The sequence below is a fragment of the Xenopus laevis genome, chromosome 3L (assembly GCF_017654675.1).
Source record: "Xenopus laevis strain J_2021 chromosome 3L, Xenopus_laevis_v10.1, whole genome shotgun sequence".
Taxonomy (NCBI): domain Eukaryota; kingdom Metazoa; phylum Chordata; class Amphibia; order Anura; family Pipidae; genus Xenopus; species Xenopus laevis.
In genome coordinates, this window is record NC_054375.1 from 129,037,896 (window position 1) to 129,060,695 (window position 22,800).

Below are 22,800 nucleotides of genomic sequence, written 5' to 3' on the forward strand. Positions count from 1 at the left end.
CGATAATCGAAGTACTGTCTCTTTAAAAAAACTTCGACTTCAATACTTCGCCAACTAAAACCTGCCGAAGTGCTATGTTAGCCTACAAACTTTTTCTAAGTCTTAACACATCGAATCATTTAATTGTTCGATCGAACGATTTTTATTCGACCGCAGGATTGCCAGATTTGCTGAAAAAACGTTGAATTCCATTCTAATTCAACATTTTTTTATTGGATGGTCAAATTTCGAAGTTTTTTTTACTTCGAAATTCGACCCTTGATAAATCTGCCCCTAGGAGTGCGTTACAATCACTTGTTTGTTGATACATTGTGTGTGTGTGTGTGTGTGTGTGTAACAAACAGAAAAAAACACACCCAGTTCCTTTTCTACTAAAGCATCCGGCAAATTTATTAAATTACAAGTAAAGAAATCCAATAACATAGCAAATATAAATAAACAAGCGACTCTTGACTCTGTACATGAAACAGACTACTTGTATTGGTAAGACATGGCATAGAGATTCCTAACGTCCTACATTAAACACTAACAATAAACATAAACCCAACCGCGTTAAGTTGCAGAACTACAGGGTTTGATGTTAGTCTTCTTCTCGTATGGACCCAAAGATGCCAGAACATGGCGGCTATACTCATATATGTGTCTACTGGGTCAGTGTAATAGCAGGCACTCACTTACCCCAGGTCTAATAACCTACAAAAATGAATGCAATATTTGCTTTCAAATATGAATATACTACCTGCTGATTGGTTGATATGGCTTCTAGAACTAAAGCAAGTGTTGCACCTGTTATTGCATTTCCCCCCATAAATTTTATGGGACACACAGGACCTCCATTCGAGTTACCATCGAAGAGCTGTACATTTTAATACAATTTTAGCTCCTTTAGTTTTATTTATATATATTTGTTTTCGCTTTTAATTGCAACATCTTCAAGACACACAAAATGTCTATAATAGAAGTGTAAGTAGACACATTGTACCGTATATAAGTAATCGAGTGTTTCCTCTATATCTTATGTGCCAATATTTGGTTCCATCATGGGATTTAACTATATACTGATGATGTTTTGGAAGCATTCTCCTTATAAGCAGCAAGGAATGAGTTATGAGGTATTCCAGAATGTAACCTAAGCATATAAACTTAATCTAAATAGAATACAGAAGCTTAAAGTGATACTACTCTAATTCTCGCCAGGCTCCTAGAATTCCATCTCACAAACAGGGGCTTGGTGCTGCCTTAGAAAATGTTTATCTGTCCTGTGTTGGAAGACAAAGGCTTTCATGTAGACCCACAAAGATCTCTTGCTCCATTAACATTGAATACAGTCAAATCTGTTTGTATCTGGAAAGAGCTGCTGTTTGGAAGCACAGGGATAACCCTGTGTCCTTGCTAAAGAAATGTGTAGTATTGCTTTACAACACATGCCCAAAAGAGAATGTTTGTAAAAATTCCTATCGCTAGGAAATCCATCTATGGTATTTCAACTGCAAATCCCAGAATCCCCTTTTATGGAAATGTAGTTTAGAAACAGCTGGCTAAAGATCCCTGGTGTGCATAACTACGAGTAAAATGGTATTTTAATAGCTAAGGCATCTTTCAGGCCTCTCTATACAGGTACCTGCAAGGTAGAAAAATACATATGAGTCATAACATATCATTAATTATTAACTGCGGTAGAAAAAAATAAATAAACTGTTCATTTTCTATAAATATAGGTACTTTCACGTTACACATAAAACACTCCTTATCAGAATCGAACAGCAGGTTCTACTCGTGCCATAGACTTTTCTCCATTCGCATCTTTAATTTGTCCTAATCAAATGTGCAACATAGGCCGGCGCTGGACTTCTCACGTAACAGCAGCAGCAAATGGCAAATTCATGGTTAATTTATCGCTTTTACAAATGGCGACTCATTCTACAATGAATGGACTGCAAAGAGTTTCTGAAATGAACTGTTTACACCAAAGGTAAACCAACTAGGTGTCCAATTTCTCTTTGGCTATTGCAGCCCACTGCTATTTAGGCATATTGGAAAAGCTTTCATACTATGTGGCCCCACTGGGCCTCTGTAACCCTCTCCTACCAGCCAAAATGTTTAAATCGAAATCTGTAGTAATGCAGCTAACTAGAATTTCATTCCGCATAGTGCAGTTATCAGCTAAATAAAAAAGTCAGATGAATGTGTGGAAGCTCATTGGCAGCCCCTTTTTTGTGCATTTCCCAGGAAGGCGTCTCAGTTGGTGCAGTTCGGAGACCACATGATGCTAAGGAAGATGAAGGATGGAGGCTGCAGGAAGTCTGTGTGTAGGAATGAGCATGTCTCCCCCTCCATCCTAGCGCTCACCCGCTTCCCGGATTCTGCACGCTACAGCGGTGATCAGAGCTGCTCCTTTCCCACTGCCGTCTTCTGACTGTAAAAATGACACTTGGCATTTCGGAGATAGATCTTTCACGATCTGGTGCATGATGGAAGAAAAGCTGCAAATGGGTTAAAAAAAACAAAACATTAGCTGGAAAAGAAACAAAGCCTTTAAATGTGATATTTATAAGAAAGATATCTGTTGCAAGTATGAGAGCATAGACTTAGTAGCAGATTTATAAAGGTTCGAATGGTAAATTCTAATTTTTTTTGTGTCAGAACTCACAAATTAAAATTTAAAAGCACCAATTCGAATGTGAGATTTATCACAACTCGACCATGGAAACAGTTCTAATTCAAATATTCGCCACCTAAAACATGTCGAATTTATTAACAAGTCAATGGCAGTGGTGCGTTGACCCATTTGAAGATGTTAATTGCCTTCCTGACATTCAAGGGGGGGGGGAATTTTATTTGAATCGAATTTTCGGGTCGTTCCCATTCGATCAAATTTGCAGAAAATTCTTGGTATTGGCAAAGATATGGGCAAAGGAAAGTGCTAACACATTTTTTGCTTTGGCTGTAGTGAATTGAAAAAAAATTTCTGCATAAGACAATAACTGGCCATTTTTTTTCTAACTGCCAATAAGCGCTACCTTATGGGGCTGATTCACTAAGGGTCGAATATCGAGGGTTAATTAACTCTCGATATTCGACTGGGAATTGAAATCCTTCGACTTCGAATATCGAAGTCGAAGGATTTAGCGCAGATAGTACGATGGAAGGATAATTCCTTCGCTCGAACGATTAAATCCTTCGAATCGACGATTCGAAGGATTTTAATCCAACGATCGAAGGAATATCCTTCGATCAAAAAAAGTTAGCCAAGCCTATGGGGACCTTCCCCATAGGCTAACATTGACTTCGGTAGCTTTTAGATGGCGAACTAGGGGGTCGAAGTCTTTTTTAAAGAGACAGTACTTCGACTATCGAATGGTCGAATAGTCGAACGATTTTTACTTCGAATCCTTCGATTCGAAGTCGTAGTCGTAGTTGAAGGTCGAAGTAGCCCATTCGATGGTGGAAGTAGCCCAAAAAAAACTTTGAAATTCGAAGTTTTTTTTACTTCGAATCCTTCACTCGAAGTTAGTGAATCGGCCCCTTAATGTGTGTTTAAACTTCCCCGCATTCTACCAGGCACATTTGCATTAAATGCAACATACTCAGTTCAGTCAATTCTCACCACTCTATCCCACACCTTCCACTCTTTTCCACATATTAGTTCTAGAGTTTAAGCTCCACTGGGAGAGAGACAAATGACTATAAAATAAGGAGTGGAATAATCAGGTCAGTGCTATATAAAGAAGAATAGCAATAATATATAGGAGCATGGCTCTTATTTGCCTTCATATTCTATGAGCTACTTTGCTGCTGTATTGTATCAAGTCCCTCTCGGATCTTACTGTGGGTGAAGTTTGTAGAGAGTCCCATCCACTCCAACTGTGACCTTTAGGGTCTCCAGGCCTCGATTCTCCCTGATCTTATCCACCACTGCTGCCACTCCAGCTCCACACAGCTGAGCAGCTCTCCTGGCCACCACCGTGCATACTTCTTTCACAATAATACTATCGTCGCAGGTGCTGTTTAAGCCAAGGTGCTGTAGGATAGAGCGGACCTGCAGCAGAGCCAGGCGATCACTGTGAAGAAAGAAAGAAGAGTTAGTTATTGATACCAGCAGCCCTGCTACAAGCTAAGCCTAAAGTCATCTAGATATTCTCCTGCTCCAGTTGAATAAGTGCTGCTTTGGATTCCTTACCTCTCTATCTGTGATAAGAACTTGGTTTCAAAGATGCCCCTGGTCTTGAGTCTCTCTGAAATCTTCCCTCGGAAAAGAAGCCCCCTTTTGGTGAAATCTATCAAGATGTTTCTGACGATCTCCCCCAAGTACATGCCGCTGATCATCTTCTCATACCTGTAGCCAGAAGGTTATATTAATGTATGGCACATTATCATTCTGGAGCTCATAAAAGAAAGGGAATTAGAATGTCTCCCTGACAGATTAGCTTGCACTTAATCTTGTTTAGAGAGTGCTTTACATTGAAACCACATTTCTTCTCCATACCTCTGCTTTCCGGGGTTCAGGGAAAGTTCATCCACAGATCTGTCGAAATCTGTGCGAAATGCCTCCAGGCAGTCATTGTCCCCGAACGCTCCCCACTCCATATTAATGCACATTCTGCCCTCCTCCCCTTCCACCAGCTCCACGTTTCTCATCTCCTCCATGTAGCAGGCGTTGCTGCCAGTTCCTATAGAGTAAGAGCAAATACACATGGTCAGCTGTAAGTCTTGTCTGCTAATAACATGGACCGCCAGTGAGTTTATGACATTATGAGAATCAGAAGGGTGCCACTGTAAATTGGGGGAATGCAAATAAAAACATAATAGACATTTTATTTTCTATTGGTTGTTTTATCATTTCAGCGATGTCTTCCTACAGCCCTGCAGTTGCTTGACAGTGGTCCCTTATTCTACAGCTCCAGCCCAATTTATTTCTGTTTACATTTTAAAGCCAATCATTTCTTTTAAAAAGCTGATGGCAGATGAGATGCTTTTCAGGCCAAAATTGCCCCTAATGTATTCCTCTGACAGGTTTAAAAACTCCCAGCCCTCACTGACAGCCATCTGCTGACAACTGGAGGGAGTTGTAGATAGCTAGAAGGGGCAGATGTTGTCATTCAGAAAAGCTTTAAAGCAGCTGGGTTTTAGTAAATACTGTACATTTTCAAGTGGAGTGTTATCTCTTACCTACAATAAGCCCCATCTCGCAGTGAGGGTCCTCATAGCCACAGGTCATCATGGTGCCCACTGTGTCATTCACAACAGCCACTACATCCAGATCAAACTCCTACCAAAAAATAAATACAGGTATCAGACACGTTATCCATTATCTTTCCAAGGTCAATTTCATTTACATGATCCTACAGTAAGGACTCAAAGACAGGGAAAGTCCTCCAGAAAATAGAAAACCCCTTATTAATCTGCCCTCTGTGCCTATCTACCACTAGGAATCCCCTTTTGGCTCAAGGCTGTGCACATGCTCTGACCCTCGTGGGCTCCATAGAATTTTCACTACCCATGCACAGATGTAAGCTCAAGGGATAAGGAAACCACAGACAGGGGGGCTTTACCTTTACTAACAGAGGGTTTATATAGGCCTTGTAACAAGTGCACTATTAATAAAATACATGCTTAGGAGCCTGTGTTGCCAAAACAGCTCCTAATTTGTGATATTCACCTCGTGCCTATGGATGGCTTCCTTCAGCAAATGTACAACATCTTCTCCTTCACATCCAGTTGCCTTAAAGCCTTTTGTCCACTTGAGAAGAATTCCCTAAAGAGAATGAAACAGAGAGATAGTCCAGTAAGTAGCTGTTTGCTAAAGCAAGTACAGGCTATTTATTTGTCAGTGTGGTTGCACCTGTTTCTCTACATAGGTATATGGTAATGCTGCTAACCTTGGAATACTGTGAGAAATCATTGCTAGTGGGCTGTGACTAAGTGCCCTGGCCTAAGAGGCACAAAATGTTTAGGGCCAATGGAAATATAACCTTTTAAAATTAATTTACAATAAATAATATATTTTATACTATTTTTTGGTGGCCCTTATGAAGTTTTTTTTGAGTGCCTGGATGCCTCCTATTTTCTGATAAAAGGTGTAATCTGCTTGTGCTGGAATCAGATATGATTCCATAATTGCACTTTACAGTCTCTGCCACAAGAGTGTGCTGGTGCACTTTATATTTTGAGTGATAATAAATGTCATCCCTCTCATTCTTGATCCACAGACATCTGTTGCCACAGACATAATAAAGCTTTATATAATTACCTCATTCAGACTGTTCTGGTGGCAAGGAAAAGAAAAGGTGAATCCAAGGGGTAGGGAGACTCCTTTCATGCCCATGTACTCCAGAAAATCTGCGATGCAATGAACAATGTGGTCGAAGAGCTGCAGGGAAAGAAGGGGTTTTTAGCACATTGCTATGTATAAATGCAAGAGACTAGTATCAGAAAAAACATACAGTAAAATATAATTTGTTTATTCTATCTTTTCCTTAACAGAAGGTTGCACAGTTCCACCAGAAATCTGTAAGGAGATGGGATGATCACTGTCATCTCACACTTTGTATTTCCCCTTGAGTATCAGTCAGGAAGTGTATCTCATAAAAGAAACAGAAAGGTGATTTGTGGTGCTCAGCTCACCTCTTCGCCTGTTCCCACCATCGCGTCCTGGGGAATTGTGTAGATTTTATTGTGCATTTCAACTCCTCGTCTCCCATTCTTAACACGAACCAGCAGCACGCGGAAATTGGTGCCTCCCAGGTCCAGTGCCAGGAACTCTCCCTTCTCTGAAATAGAAAGTTAGTGCTGTCATAAGTCCAATGGTATCGAGTTATCTGCCCATAATACATTCAGATTAGTCTAGGATGCCCAGTGTCAGTCCACAGAAACTCATCGACAGCCAATAGTTAGCCATGCTGAAAACATAGGGTATTTATATTCATATTTATACACAGGGTGAATGCACCTATGTATCGTCCTTCACCAGGACCTGAAGGATCCAACATTGGGTATTCCTACTATATACAAATAAATCCCCACAAATTGTGCTTTACTTCATCTAAAGACAGCTCTGGTCTCCTCACCTGTGCCATCAGGGGTTGAGCGCACGTATGTGGGTAACATCTTGACTGTTGCCTCTTCATGACTTTCCTTTTTCAGCCCTCTGTCCATCTCTTGCCTCATTATCTTCTTGACTTCCAGGAGCTGCTCCATGCTGAGATTGAAGGCCTCCAGGGTCTTCTCCCGTTCGTGCTGTTGGTCAGCCAGTCTATAGGCCACAGCTGTCACCATAGCTGCTCCTTTCCCACTTCCATCCTCTGACCGAATGAATCGAACATCGCATTCTGGCACCAGGCGGCGGACAGTCTTCTGTAGACGTCTAGCAAAGCTGAAAGGAAGAAGGAATGAGATACAAGGCAACTGAGTAAATGAAGTGGTTTCCCTTTCTATCACTTTGTCTGTGGCAAAGCTGAAACTTTAGAACATCAGATGCTCAATTTTAATGGTGGGCAGTCTCCAGATATTTTATTCATGTGATTTGCCCTGCTACTGTTTTCACTTACTGAGGATGGTTTTTGTAGACAGATCCATCAACTCCCACTGTGGATTTCAGCCTTTCCACACCCTTGTTTTCCCGGATTCTCCGTAGTACGGCACCAAGAGTGGCAGCACACAGACTGGCAGAACGGGTTGACACAATCTGACAGATGCGGTGTGTGGCAACAGAGTCCTCATGTGATGGCTCCAAGCCAAGTTTGGTCAGGATCTCATGTGCTTTTTTGATCCCTTCTTTGTCCCTAAGAACAAATAAAATATAAAAATGCATCAAGCTGATATTTTCACTATTACAGAATGTTATCAAAAGACCTGCATTAGCAAAATTAGAGTATAGTACATTAGTGTGTCTGCAAATTCCCAGAAAGGGTGAGGTTCCATAAAGCAGCATCCAAGAGAAAACTAGTTCTTAAAACTGTGGGAGGGTGGATAAACCAGTGCCAATATGAGTAAGAAGTTGGCATTGCCATAGGAATAGTTTAATAATTTTTCGCTAGAATTTCTTAATTGCTTTCATTTTTTTCCGGAAAGCGGGTGCTTCTGGTGTTGTGCAATTTAGCCAGTCTTTCTCTGCAAAGCGTAGTAAGGCAACCCACATACAACAAAGATCATCTCTATTATATCTCCCTAGTGTGAACTTACTTTTCAATTTCTGAAACATAGCGGGTTTCAAAGTGGCCACGGGTCAGGAGATCAGCTGTGATTCTGCCTTCAAACAACAGGTCTTCTTTGGCCATTTTCACAAGGATAAGCCTGACCAGCTCCCCCATATACATTCCACTGATCATCTTCTCATACCTAGGATGACAGTTCAGTTTTTGGTCAGAGAGGGCATTGTATGGTTTCAAACCTTGCTTTAAAGCTACAATTTTGTAAATGCTCCAGTGAAAATGGCAGATGTCATGTTGGCATATTGGGTGGGGAAATGTAGGGCATTCACAAACAAAATCATTTAAATTCGAGAGGAAGGGGTGTGTGCTAACTTGGGATGCAATGAATGTGCTTCTTCATGATTTGGTCATATACCTAATCTTCCACAAAGGATTTGGGCACATTTGGCAGAATATGGGTGCGGGACACACACCAAAACATTTACTTAATCACGTGATCCAAATTCATTCGCTTTAAAGGGTTTGGACTCAGATCGGCCAAATCCTGACAAAAAAAGGCCAGCTGATTCCTGAACCACATTTGAGATTCAGTGCATTCCAAGGTTTTACAGGTAAACCAAAACCAGAGACAATGAAAGAAGAGTCAGGCAGAAGAATCGCCTTGAGCTTCCATGTAAGCTTGTGATTGGATGAGCCAGCAAGCATGCTAAAAGAAAAGAAGGATCTAAATTTGGGCTATCAATGTAAAATAATATTACTAAATAAATTAGTTTAATTGCGTTGTTATTATATAGAACAGAACACTCATACTGTTCATAAATATATAGTTTAAAGTAGGTGACCACTGACATATAGAACTCTGTTATTTGCCCCTTGGTAACTTAACAGAACTTATTCAATATGCTCACATGCTAGACTGATGATATCTAAAGCCAAATGACACTTGGCACAGTCAAGAGGCATTTGCTGTCACCCACACTGGCCTCTAGCAGACTATTATGCCTTTCCCACAGACATTCCATTCTAACATCAGTTTAGCCACTGTTAAAAGACACATCAGCAAGCTGAGCAGCCTCCATCACTGTACCCAGCCAAACATTTCTCAACATTCACCCATCTCTGTTGAAACTGAGACTGCATAATTACTGAGTTGCTGTAATTCTGAAATGTGTTGGCAAGTGATGGCGAGTGGTAAGGAGACTTTTTCATAGGAAACGCCTTGTGTGCTTGTTCTTGTAAAAGGGAATCATGGAACGTGCTGCACTCCATGTACTCAGTAGCAACTCCAAGCCCTAAGGTGGGAATTGCAGTGCAACAATATCCTGAAAGCTCCAGATGCCCATGCCTGCTGTAAAAACCCACAACCACCACAATAATAGAAGCATTTACATATTAACTGACTCTATAATACTTACAATTGTTTCCCTGGGTTCAAAGATCCCATGTCGATTTCCCTATCAAACTGTGTCCTGATTTCATCCAAAGAGCCATCATCCCCAAAAGCTCCCCACTCCATGTTAATGCACATCCGTCCTTCGTCACCCTCCACTAGATCGATGTGGCGCATGTCTTCCATGTAACATGCATTGGTCCCCGTACCTATGAAAAAGAAGTGATAACGAAAATGTTGGCATCTCTTTATCGGCTGCATCAATCTGTTGCTAATACTCTCTATTTACCTGCCCTTTATTCATTAGATACTACAAGAATAACTATGGAGCAAAACAATTCCCTTTCAACCTGCATTGTATTCTTACCAACAATGAGTCCAATCTCACAGTTGTGGTCATCATATCCACAAGTCATCATGGTTCCTACAGTATCATTAACCACTGCTACAATATCAATCTCAAAATCCTAAAACAAAAAAAAAAGTGTGAGCAGCTGATATCATGCTAAATAAAAATATTTTTTTTTTTATGAATGTAAGTTTCTCAGCTAGGAATTACAGATCCCAGCCTACACTGCTATTCCTTTGTAGACTCTGTAGACTGGATCTTATAATTTCTCAACATTTTTGGTAACTGTGGTGTAAATTGGCTGTTGGTACTTAGACTTAAATTCTGACAAGTGTAGGCAAGTGGTATGATGCATGGCAATGTCTAGGCAACGCCTAGCGCTGGAGTGCTCAACAAACCATGACGTGGAACAAGCTGCACTCCATATATTGTTCAATAAAAACTCCCAGCCCCCAGTTGGGATTGAGGGAATTTCAGTACAACAATATCCTGAGAGCCCCAGATGCCCATACCTGCTGTAAAATTACACAACTCCCACAATAACAGACTTGTCCGTAAACAGGGGCATTTACATATACACTGACTCCATAAACTGAGGAGTTGATATTATGATAAACAATAAATGATAAAATGACATTGTTTAACACATGTTTGTTAACTAGGAATCAGTTCCCAGCCTATTCTTTTCTTTCTTGGGCTGTGGAGAATGGATCTTATGTTAGAGTTCACTTACTCCTCTTTTCTTGATTGCCTTCCGTAAAAGGGTGACCACATCTTTTCCTTCAACTCCGCAGGCTTTAAATCCTTTTGTCCAGTTCACTAGAATACTCTACAGAAGGGAGAGACTCCAGTTGAGCGAATGTTTATTGGAACTGCAAAATAGTTGCACTCTAGCCAGATGACTCTGCTGCCTACCCCTACTTGCAGTCCTACAAATTATTCTCTGTATATTTAACAGCTGTTGGAGAATGCCTCAATTCATGACAACAAATAATTTGGCCAATACATGGCTTTTACGTTGAGAGTTGAAAAGGTCCATACTGAAGGTGTTTCTGCTGATGCTGTACTATCATGAGGAAGTTATTTCATCAAAATAATTATAATGCTAATATTATTAATTTCTAAATCTTGCTTGGTGCACATTTCAGGGGCATAAATATTAATACTCCCACTGTAAAGTATACAGCCAAATGTAAACAGTCAAATTGTTAAGGAATTAATGTTTTGTTTCTGGTCCACTTAATCACAACTTACCTCATCCAGTTTGGTCTGGTGACAGGGGAAGGAAAAAGTGAATCCCAAAGGCAGTTTCTTGTCCTTGATGTTCAACTTCTCCATGAAGCTGGCCAAGCATTCTACAATGTGGTCAAAAAGCTGCAAACATGGAAAAAATATTTTCATTAAGTACAACAGGGTCATAAGCTAATGACAACCATCTGATACTCCAGGAGTGATTGAATCCAAGGGGGGGGGGGGATAAAGGTCTGTTATGGGTGAGAACTGGTGAAAATTACCATTTGGGTCTTAGATACACCGAAATGCCAAGCTTGGAGGTCAGTAAGGCTTTAATTATCAGTGAATATCTATTTACTCTTGAAACTATGACTCAATGACTCTGATGTGTTTCTATATCTGTACTTTTTTTGAGTCAAGAGGACCCAGATCAAGGGGGGACTTGAACTGAAAACGTTTAACCCAGTAACCCAGTGGCAAGAATGACAGCTCAAAAACTTATTTTTCAAACGTTCCCATTCTCCATTTATATTAAAGACCTCTAATTATGTCCTACTGCCCTATATTTATATTAAAAAAAAACCCTCAATGGCTTGGCCAGAATTCTCAGTACAAAGCTCCTGCTTTATTTACAATTCCCTTGATAAAACATATCAGAGCAAAGCAGTGAACTGAATAAGACATGCAGTGAATACACCAGGGCCTGAACTGGGACTGGTATTTTAGCCAGACAGCCGGATTAAAAGAAAATTGATACTTAGTCCAATTAGTGCAAGTGGGCTGGGATTGGTGCTGAAGAAGGCAGATTCTCAAGGGGACACATAATTATTTCATGATTAGATCTGTCAGGGTTGCAGAGTTTCTAAATGGGAATGAACTTGACTTATGACTATATAACCTATGAAGCAACTGCTGGAGATATGTGAGGGAAATATCTGGCCAGCATAGGCTCCCCTCTATGTATGCATCAGTGGCTTCTTTGTTATTTTTTGCTGATCTACTCTTTTCAATTACTGGTACTTTGGGCCACAACTGGATACACAGGCATCACTGTGTGCTAGGAAACGCTAACCAAAGAAAGAGATATCTGTATGCTAATTATATCCCCAAACTCTCTTCCCCGGTGTATAGTTCCCTGGGAACTGTGGGACTGAGTGCATAGAGTTCACGAGACTAAAAATGTTTTAATTGTATCTCTTTTATAAATAACATGTGGAAATATGTTCTAACTATTCTATACAGTATCTAGTATAAATTAAATTTCTTTAATTAAATGTATGGTTCACCTTTAAGTTAACTTTTAATATAACTGTCCAGGGTTCCAGCCCACTGGAACCCTGTTCCTCCTCACAGCATATGTAAGTGTACTTACATATATTCCTGCCATGTTCTCACCTGTTCTCCGCTGCCTCGCATGAGCTCTGCTGGGATAGCATATATCTGGTTCTCCATCTCCACTTTCTTCATTCCATTATCAGACACTTTCACCCGCAGCACACGGAAATTCGTCCCTCCAAGATCCAGGGCCAAAAAGTCTCCATTTTCTGGAAGCGAGATAAAGCAAAACATTTATTCTAGGGACAGAGTTGTTCTTAGCAGTAGTTAGACCTTGGGCTATACACCCTGTCTGAGGCACCATTATTTAGAATCCATGTACCTCTCCAGCTGTTACTGAACTATAACCCCTATATCTCAGCTGAATTCTGTTGGGAGTCATTTAAAAACTAAAGCTGCTGACACGTCTTGTCTTATTATAAACACAATTACACAGATGGAATCCCTTACCAGAATAGAGATCTGTGATCTGTTTAAGCTGCAAAAAAAATCTCAGACATACAAAAAAGGGGGCACAGGGTCCTTTTTCCTTGAACCCCCCTTAATTGCAGCTCTGTCTAGTCATTTTGATTGACAGATTTACAGATCAGTAAATAAGTGGTGCTGCTTCTTTAAATGAAGATTTTTTAAGCCTTGTGCACACAATCTATTCTTGTATGCTGGCTGCAAACTTGCCCAAAGTGCAAACAAAAGTCAGTTTGTTTTCATAATCAAGGAAGGATACCGGTATGCAATCCAAAAAGAAGGATGTTGCATAAGATTGTATGACGTTAACCACCTTACTTTTGTTACTTACAGTGAAAATGCCATAATGCCTTGGAGGCCATTGTATTTTGGCCGGCACATAAAGGGTAGACAGGGTGGGCCACGTGGTTCTTTCTGGTCATTATATAATGGGTTTCAGTAGCAAAGACATATTTATCTGAGCAGGCATCATTTTCCAGGCCTGCTGTGACCTTTCTAGCACCATTCTATTTCAGCCAGGGAATGTGCTATGCTCGGATCACTCTGCCCGAGACCATTGTTCTGATACAGTGAAGCAGCCATTCAAATTAAAAGCAGCCAGCATTCATTTAACTCTGCCAGTCCTTTAACCTAGGCCCATATTTATCACTCAGAGGGACCTGGTTTTGCTCGCAGGAGTGTGGAAAAGCACTAACAAAGACATTTATAGTAATTATGCTGACCCCATCAGTGCACTTACGGGTCAATATACTATTGCTTGAAAACATTTAGTGCCATAGTTTCAAGCAATACTCACCTGACCTGCAATTGCCCCAGCCAGGTCAGCACTACTACCATGATCTATGGGTCCTGTGTGTGCTTGTACCCTATTATTTAGCACTATTTACATACGCCTGATGTGATAAAGGGCCCTGGATTTCAGGTTGTTTGGTGGGCCTGATTCAGGTCAGTCTCAGGGGTGTAAATATAGAAGAAGCAGACCTAGTGACTGTCAAGGGGCCCAGGAAATATACAGTAGGGGATCCAGTGAGACACTGACTAATGGAAAAGCTGACAAAACCTTGCTTGGGCAACAGAAATGCAGGGTTGGTCTATTTGTGTACAGATCTAGGTAGGATTATGCCTAAGAATGGTTGGTGCACCGGCAAATGTTTACATAGAAACCGATGTGTTTGATCTGGCACGGATTTAGGTAATTGCAGGGTATGCTGACACCTAATCATCATGACAAGAGTGAGAGTGCCAGGTGGATAGTGCATAACAACAGTCAGGGTTGTTTAACCAGGGTTTCTCAACTCAACTACGTGTCAATAAGGCTTGCTCGCCATTTCCTTTATATAACAGCTGGGGTTAAGATGCAGCTGTATTCTTACTAAGAAGTCTTGTGACTGCACATTAGCAATGAGGTGCCGGGATACCTGTAAAACAGGTTTGCCAAACAAAAGGCCCCTAGGTGGTAGATAAGAAATGCATTTTAATTATCTTAAGCATTTATGCAGCGTCAAATATGGTAGAGAATTAACACCAATCTTTCCTCAGTAGGCACCTAAAATGCACTATGACACTGCTCCCTGGTGGGCCATGTGAATTTCCACTGAAACATTTTTCTCTTGGACAGAGAGAGATGGGCAAACAAATGTCCCAAGGCAGCTCTGTTCTTGTTTAACTGAACAAGCTGCCAGCATGCCAGACTGGACAGATCTGCTCCTCTTACCCATTATTATCTTTTGTTAGTCATTCTGGTTACTCAGACAGCCCTTATTCGATCTTAACAACCAAACATTAACTGGAGTATCATTGAGCAAACAAGGAACTAGATTATAATAGCAGATCCACCCAGTCTGCTGATATCCTACCTGCATTTGCTGAATATAATTGCCTAAACCAATTTAGTTTGGGTATTAGCTATATCATACTATAGTCAGTCAGTTTGTTGCGCCTGTGCATGACCCACCAGTTGCATCGTCTATATATCGCCTCTTCTTTCAGCGCCCATATTTGCTCCTGGTTTTGGCATCATACTAATGATTTTATATACTGGACTGTAATTAATGGAAATCGAAAGTTCCATTCTGTGACAGCTGGGGGATCCCTAACCAAGTCCAATGTAAGCAAAAAATTCTAAATTTTTATTTTAATAATCTCCTTTTTCTCTGTAATAATAAAACAGTACTTTGCACTTGATGGTAACTAAGCTGCAAGAAGCGATATTGGTGGCAAAGCAATCTTATTTGGTTTATTTAATGTTAAAATGTCTTTTATAGCGAATGAAATTACTGATAGACTCCTTATCCAGAAAACCCCACCCCCAAGTATTCCACATAATACATGTATGAGCTTTGTTTAACCTTGGGCAAGCCAGACAGAACATTGAACTGTGTTTTATACCCTGCCTTTTTATGAGTGAAATATAAAATGAAGAAGGTCCAATCCTGTTCTAAAAATTTCCTACAGCAGCTGTCTCCATTTCCTACCTGTCCCATCTGGGGTGGATCGTACAAATGTGGGCAGCATCTTCACGCAGGCGGTGGGGCTGGTCTCTTCCCCGAGCCCTTTCTCCATTTGCTTCTCAAATCGGCTGGACACTTCCAAGAGTGTCTCATCAGACAAACGCATGTGGTATAGGTACTTGTCCACCTGGAGAAAAAGGAGAACTTATATGAAGATTCCACCCTATTGTTCCTACAGTTCCAATTTATTTTACATTTTTCAGGGTAAATTTTTATTTGTGTGTCACCAAACAACTTCTGTTTATATTCATTATGTGACTATCTTCCATTGCAGTATGAAAGCTGCCAGAAGCCTTGAACTGAAATGTGCTCAAGGCCTAAGACATTACTCAGGCTGCAGCAGATAAACAAGTACAGGGCACTGCTACAACTAGTACCCCTTGGCACTCCCTTGCATGTCTGAATAATGTGAAAGTTAGGGGGCCTCCATGGGACACCAATGTACCACCACATGTCCACCCTCAAATACAAAATTTGAAACCATCAGCAGAGCTGTATTCATTAGAGAATTGCAGGTCTTCTAGAAAGCAAAGAAATATGCCTATGGGTGTAATAAGTTGATTTTAGTCTGTTTTTTTGCACTCGGCATCCTGCCTGCACTTCATAAATAAGGCCTAGTATGTCAATTAATACTCAACATGCTCAGTAAGCAGCTACCCAGAGCACTGAGAGCATATGCAGTGCCACTGACACCATGGAAGGGCAGGCAATCAGATACCTGGTAGCTGGATTAGAAAAGGTATATTAAGAGTAGAGATATACAGATAACAGTCCTACATTGCAAAACCCTAACAAAGAGCTGCACCCTGAATAATTTCCTGCAAGGATATTGCATCTGGTTACATCTAAGCATTTAGCGAGTTCCATGTAGGCCAGAAGGGGTCGGATCTCCAGGATATGGCGTCATCAGTTCCGAGAGATCAGTTTAATCCCCAGATAATAGTGATAGCAATTACAGTATGGCAAGACTAGAAAAGCCGTGATAGAAATGGAACTAAGTCTTGTTAAATTCACTCTTTTTATGTGAGATATATACTTTTATTATATTTACCTTATTGTTTAATTAAGCACAAACCCTGTATCATACTAGAAACGCCAACATCTCTCCTCTTCTGAACTTTGGGTGTCAGAGAAAGGATGACTGCAAGCTATAGTTCATCACTGCCTCAAGGGCTAAAGTTGCCAATGCCTGACCTATACTGCCCAGACACCCTAATGCTGGACCAAATCAGACTTGTCCAGTTGTTGGCCTGGGCACAAACAATCAGATCAGATACTGCAGGAAGGAGACCTATCAGGCAAGGACTGCATCAGTGGTCCTTACCTGGACAATTTTCAAGCCTATCTGATAACTATCTGTCAGATTTTTGGGAGGCCCCTATAGAGGATAGTTAAGGGACAACATTGGGAGTACTAGGTCCCATGGTGCATGTTGCAGGTCTTTGCTCTGCAGAGGCATTTTACAATGCACTGTGTACACTGAAAAATTACCCCTTTTGTTTCATATGATTTTTGTGTATGGTCAGTGTTACATGGATAAAGTGGAAATTCTCAGCTCAGTAAGTTAGTTCTTATACATATTTGACTTTGGCATTGATCCTGAGAGCCTTTGAAAAACTGACGTACTGCTAAACAGTGTGGCAGATACATCACGGAAAATGAAAAAAAAAATTATTAGCATAACTATGGTCTTGCGCAATGGCACACCTTGGGCAAAGCTCTGAGCACTCTAAAGTTACACAATGAGTCTAAGTGCTCTGCCTCCTGTCTCCAAGCATCACATGCTTTCCTAAGAACAATGTCTGGCTGAGCAGCGTGGCATTTCCGTCAAGTTTCTGTGATGTTGCAGAGCAAGTGAGTCACTCCGACTTCCTCCACTGAGCTAACAGGGATCTGGTTTCATAACTTTATGCAAACTGAATGAATTGCGAGGGGGTGTGAAGGGCTGCTCTCTTGAGCCTAATAATGGCCTGCTTCTCAGAATGTGAAAACCAAGGAAATTCCACGTAAAAGGGGCAGAAGAAGCCATTTTCCGTACCTTGTCACTAAGGCATGATAGAAGTCTATATATATATATATATATATATATATATATATATATATATATATATATATATATATATATATATATATATATATATATATATATATATATATATAAAATATCCGAGAAGTCCTTTAGTAAATTTAGTTTAATTGCTGCCACCATCTTGCCTTATTACACAAACTATCCCACTTTATAGCCCTGGTGTGAGGCCCCACTAACAGAAAATCAATAGGCAGACAACCCTTCTTGTACCCCTCTAAAGCACAACCGACCCCCAGCACAGGAACAGGCCAGTAAGGTTACAAATGTACACAAATCACGTGTGTGGCACAAAGAAGGAGATGGGTATGTTGAGCCTTCCCCTTTCCCCCTGACAAATGCATTTCTGGGACGCCTGTGCACTCAACTACTAAAATAAATACAGTCAATTCCCCCTGAAGCGTACTGCTACGTGCTCTGCTTCTCCCCTTTGTGATTTCTGTCAGCAATCTCCTAACACTCATCCATTACCCTCTCATTTTAACTACAACCCCCAGCATCCCCTGAGAGCCAAATGAAGCTTATTAATTTCATTCTATAAAATGTGGACCACATATTACTAATGGATTCATTTGTAAATGCCAGTGCCAGGGTGCAGTGTTTGCCCTTTCTCCCTTTCCTTATATTTGGAAGCAATGTTCCCTTCTCGGAATTCAAAATTCTTTTGTGCGCACATTTTATACTTGTGTGCGCAGTTTTTTTTAATAACTGTGTGTTCAGGTCAGAATTAATACAAAATGTTGTGTTTTCACACAAAATTCTTTATGCACACCATAATATGTTGTGTGCGCTGGCCGAGGTGATGCAGTTTACAGCCCTTCAAAATACAGGCATTTAGCAGGATGTAGTACCAGAGGGGACTCCCTGGGAACACAAAATGGCTGCCAGCTTTCTGTGAGGTGGCTTCATTACCTCACAGATAGAACTGTAACAACTGTTTTTCCTAAGATAAGTGAGTGTACACCTAGTCGAATGGAAATGAATATGGTTACACCCATTACTGCAGGATTTTTCAGGCACAGAGGGTGAGGTGTGATGCTACTGCTGACAGGTCTTTCTCCCTCCCCCACCTGGGGCATGATGCAGAGAGAAGCCTGAGCTCTCAAATAGTGTAATGGGTTATATAAGAAGGATATTACTGCCCCTTTAAATAGAAGGTATTGGGTATTGATGATGTTATGCAGATCTCATTCCACCTCTGGATGCCTCTACATCAGGGGTCCCCAACCTTTTTTTACCCGTGAGCCACATTCAAATGTAAAAAGAGATGGAGAGCAACACAAGCATAAAATAGTCCCATGGGGTGCCAAATAAGGGCTGTGATTGGCTATTTGGTAGCCCCTATGTGGACTGGAAGCCTACAAGAGGCTCTACTTGGTACTATACTTAGTTTTTATGCAATTAAAACTTGCTTCCAAGCCTGGAATTCAAAAATAAGCATCTGCTCTGAGGACAGAGAGAGCAACATTCAAGGGGTTGGAGAGCAACATGTTGCTCGCGAGCTACTGGTTGGGGATCACTGCTCTACATCCATACATTATATAGTCACTATATTGCACAGTCACAAGCAATGGATCAGCTGCTACTAGTAAAGAAAAACCCGTGACACTAGATGCTGCTGTACTACAATTCCCAGCAGCCCCTGATGAGCAGTTTTGCTGCCTGATCATTTTGCCACCAGACATGTTGGTGCATTTGCAACTAATCAAAAATCTAATAACTCAGGGATCTTCATTATTGGTGGCTGCCATTTTCTCTTGTGCCATCAGATATAAATGCGATGTGAGCAGCATCCCCTCTGCTTAGGGCCAGTATTTTACCTGCCTGGCCGGTAAAAATTATGGTTGATCCCAATGTTATTAATTAGGGATGCACCGAATCCAGGATTTGGTTCGGGATTTGGCCAGGATTCCGCCGAATACCGAAACGAATCCTAATTTGCATTTGCAAATTAGGGATGGGAATGGGAAAACATTTTTACTTGCTTGTTTTGTGACAAAAAGTCACACAATTTCCCTCCCCACCCCTAATTTGCATATGTAAATTAGGATTTGTATTTGGTTTGGCCAGGCAGAAGGATTTGGCCGAATCCTGCTAAAAAAGGGTAACCTTTGGTTCGGCCAGGCAGAAGAATTTGGCCGAATCCTGCTAAAAAAGGGTAACCTTTTTTAGCAGGATTTGGCCAAATCCTTCTGCCTGGCCGAACCAAATACAAATCCTAATTTACATATGCAAATTAGGGGTGGGGAGGGAAATTGTGTGACTTTTTGTCACAAAACAAGCAAGTAAAAATGTTTCCCCATTCCCACCCCTAATTTGCATATGCAAATTAGGATTCGTTTCGGTATTCGGCGGAATCTTTCTCGAAGGATTCAGGGGCCGGTATTTTTTTTCTAAAAAAGGTGGAAACCCTACCTCTACTACAAATACCGGGAAGGAAATCCCACTTCCGAGGGTAAGACAATAACTAGAAGGAGGGGGTTGACGATTCCCACCTCCACCCACCCAGCCTGATACATATTATACTTGAATGCAAGGGATATGGATATAACTATTCCAGAGATTCCCCAGATACAGAGATCGCACGTTCCTGATCATTCTTGCCTTCCCATGTGCCCATGATCTGCCCTCCCTGCATGTGCCCTTCTGCTTTAAAGGTCAGTGTTGTGATCTCAAGATTAAACGTCACAGCCTTATATTTATCCCTCAGCTCCAGGCCCACTGACTTCTCTCATTAGCCCTTTTACTGGGCACAGGCCCGGAATAGCAATCTGTTGGTCCTGGCAAATGCCAGAGAGGCTGCTCTAACATACCATAGACAGTCACTATTTAGTGGGCTGGTGGGGGGGTTGTTTGGGCCTCTGTGCATCTGAAATGCCAGGGCTTATTTTGACTCCCAGTCAGGCCTGAACTGGCAATCTGTGGGTTCTTGCAAATGCCAGAGGGACTGCCATAAAATGCCATAAAAATTCATTATTTAGTGGGCTGGTGGAAGCTGAGTGGGCCTCTCTATAATTGGAATGTCAGGGCCCATTTTGACTCCAAGTCCAGACCAGTGTGGACACCTCAGACATTGGGCAGAACTATACACCTGGCGTGAAACCTGCGCGGCCCCGCCTTTGCTTTTCTAGCATCCAATGAGAGACGAGGGCTGTAAGGGGATGCTGGGAATCGTAGTACTGACAATTAGCAAAGGAAAATCTCAAAGGTTAATGAGCAGCCGAATCTGGGGCCGGCTCACAGCAGAGCAGGTAGATCTATAGGTGATGATGATGATGATTTATAGAATCGCTGCTTCGGTTTGACCTTCATCAGACAAGACTATGGGTGCTGAAACTGCTGAGAGCTTGGGGAGAGGAGGAGGAGGAGGGGGCTTACAATTGGTCCACTTTATCCTCCCCGCCCCCTCCGCTAGCCTCCCAGTGAGGGGCAGCATCCCTCTCCGACCCCTCTCCGTCTGTACTCGCCAGCGTCAGTTGCCAACTCGCCTTACAGTATGAGTGACTAGTGCCGGCTACCCAGCAGCAGCAGCCGCATTATAACAACTTGTAGAGATATGTGTATATATGAAGAGCGATTGTATTGTCAGGCTGCTGCTTCGGGTTCCAGGGTCCTTAGGGTTCCCGCACTGTCGCATCAGCCAGTACTGTACTTATTAGCCCCCTAGGGAGACGTCACATTAAATAAGCCATCAACGATCGCTCCTCACCCGTCTCACATTCTCCTCTCCCCCAGGGACAAGTGCAGGCATCATAGGACGGGGTGGGGCTCCCCAAAATCAGCACCCCCCCCCCCCACAAAGCTATTGCACTAATGTATAGCAGCAGCCTGGCACAATCATATGTTGTGGAATAAAATAAAATCGGCACAGGGTGATGCTCCCAGGACACGTGACCCCCAGGGATGTGCCGGCTGAACTACACTGTCCGCTGCTGCTGCTGTAGTTGCCCATCAGTTAAAGGGCTGCGTGTAATATAGACATTATAGACATATTCTATACATGCACACGATATACACATCATTCTACATACGCATAGGATATTATATAATTATATTACATTATACCTTCTGAACTTGGTCATGGTGGAGCTCAGTGAAGAAATATGCCAGCAAGTGGGAGGCTATCATGTCTCTTCAGCCTAGGGACCTTCTCTTCCAGGAACTCTCAGGCCGGCTCGCTGGTTCTCTCTTGCCCCTGTGTGTGTGTCAGTCAGTCAGTCAGTCAGTCTGTCTCTGGTGGCGCGTATCTCTCAGCACTGCCGGCTTTTTTGTGTCACTGTGCATACAATGTGCCCCATTCAGCGAGTGATAACCCGCCCCTCCGCCAAGCCCCCAGTGACGTCAGAGCAGCCTGTCCTTTAACTGTTCAGTGTCCGGAGAAGGCAAAGGCGTGAGTCACGTCGCACATGAGTGTTAGTTGTTTCTGACGCAACCGCCTGCTAATGTATAGTCCTATCTACAGCATGACTTATTCCCTATATCTTATTAGCAGCCATCATATCTGCTCATTGAGTGGCAGTGTGGGGATCGTGTCGCTTTAAATTGAGCGCTGCTTCATTCCCTTCATATTGCGTGACAGGACTGTGCGGCATATTGAGGGGGCGATGTACATAATGGCTGCCTCTGATGTAAGGAGTATAGAATTGAATACATCCAGAGAGGCTGGATACACGCTGTTACACGTTTGGTTACGGTTCCCTTGTGATTCACTCTAGGGGGGCTTAGGCTTTGCAGGAACCGGCAAGAAGTCGGATTGGCTGCTCTAAGGGGGTGTGTGAGGGTGAGGACGGAGGCAAAGCCAATCGGAGAGAGCGAAGGCGGGGCTTGGAGCTGTTCCCCCTGGTGCCTTAGATGGTTGAGTTCAGGGGAGACATCTCCCCCCCCCGCGCTCACGTGAGCTCGCCCTTCTGTGATGGAATGTGTCTGTACATCACTAATACTCCAGCCTGGTTCCACTTACTGTCATTAGATTCACATTCATCTCTGCATTTACCTAATTCACTGATGTACATGGAGGGCGGGGGCTTTTACAGCCGACCCAGATACCAAATGTACTTACTTATAACTCCCTGATGCCCGTGTGCTTCTGTTTGTGAGCTGCAGAGATGCCCTTGGGGTTCTGCTTCCCAACTATCAGAGTCACCCATGCACATGGGCTTTTTCATCCAGATACCAAAAAAAAGAAACCCATGAATGGTGCTGTCTATTATACATAATTCGGTGAACAAGTTGGAGGTGGAAATACCAGATACCAGATACCAAAAAAAAGAAACCCATGAATG

At 42.0% G+C, this 22,800-nt stretch overlaps 1 protein-coding gene across 1 annotated transcript; it reads right to left on the reverse strand.

The window, feature by feature from the left end:
• Positions 1-360: 360 nt before the first annotated feature.
• On the reverse strand, positions 361-22,210 carry hkdc1.L (hexokinase domain containing 1 L homeolog). The gene is made up of 18 exons (XM_018253388.2): positions 21,584-22,210; positions 15,397-15,559; positions 12,518-12,666; positions 11,144-11,263; positions 10,623-10,718; positions 9,908-10,007; positions 9,566-9,749; positions 8,182-8,337; positions 7,548-7,781; positions 7,068-7,372; positions 6,625-6,770; positions 6,251-6,370; positions 5,660-5,755; positions 5,170-5,269; positions 4,487-4,670; positions 4,181-4,336; positions 3,828-4,061; positions 361-2,483 (listed from the first exon to the last, which is right to left on the reverse strand). Exons 1-18 carry the CDS (start codon positions 21,644-21,646, stop codon positions 2,339-2,341), a joined length of 2,751 nt encoding a protein of 916 aa, XP_018108877.1. The 5' UTR covers positions 21,647-22,210; the 3' UTR covers positions 361-2,338.
• Positions 22,211-22,800: the final 590 nt, after the last annotated feature.

Coding starts and splice junctions, on each gene's coding strand:
- hkdc1.L (XM_018253388.2), bottom strand. CDS start 21,646: ATGATAGCCTCCCACTTGCTGGCATATTTCTTCACTGAGCTCCACCAT. Junction 6,771..7,067: donor CTCAACCCCTGATGGCACAG/GTGAGGAGACCA, acceptor TTTCTATTTCAG/AGAAGGGAGAGTTCCTGGCA. Junction 2,484..3,827: donor CTCTACAAACTTCACCCACA/GTAAGATCCGAG, acceptor ACCCATTTGCAG/CTTTTCTTCCATCATGCACC.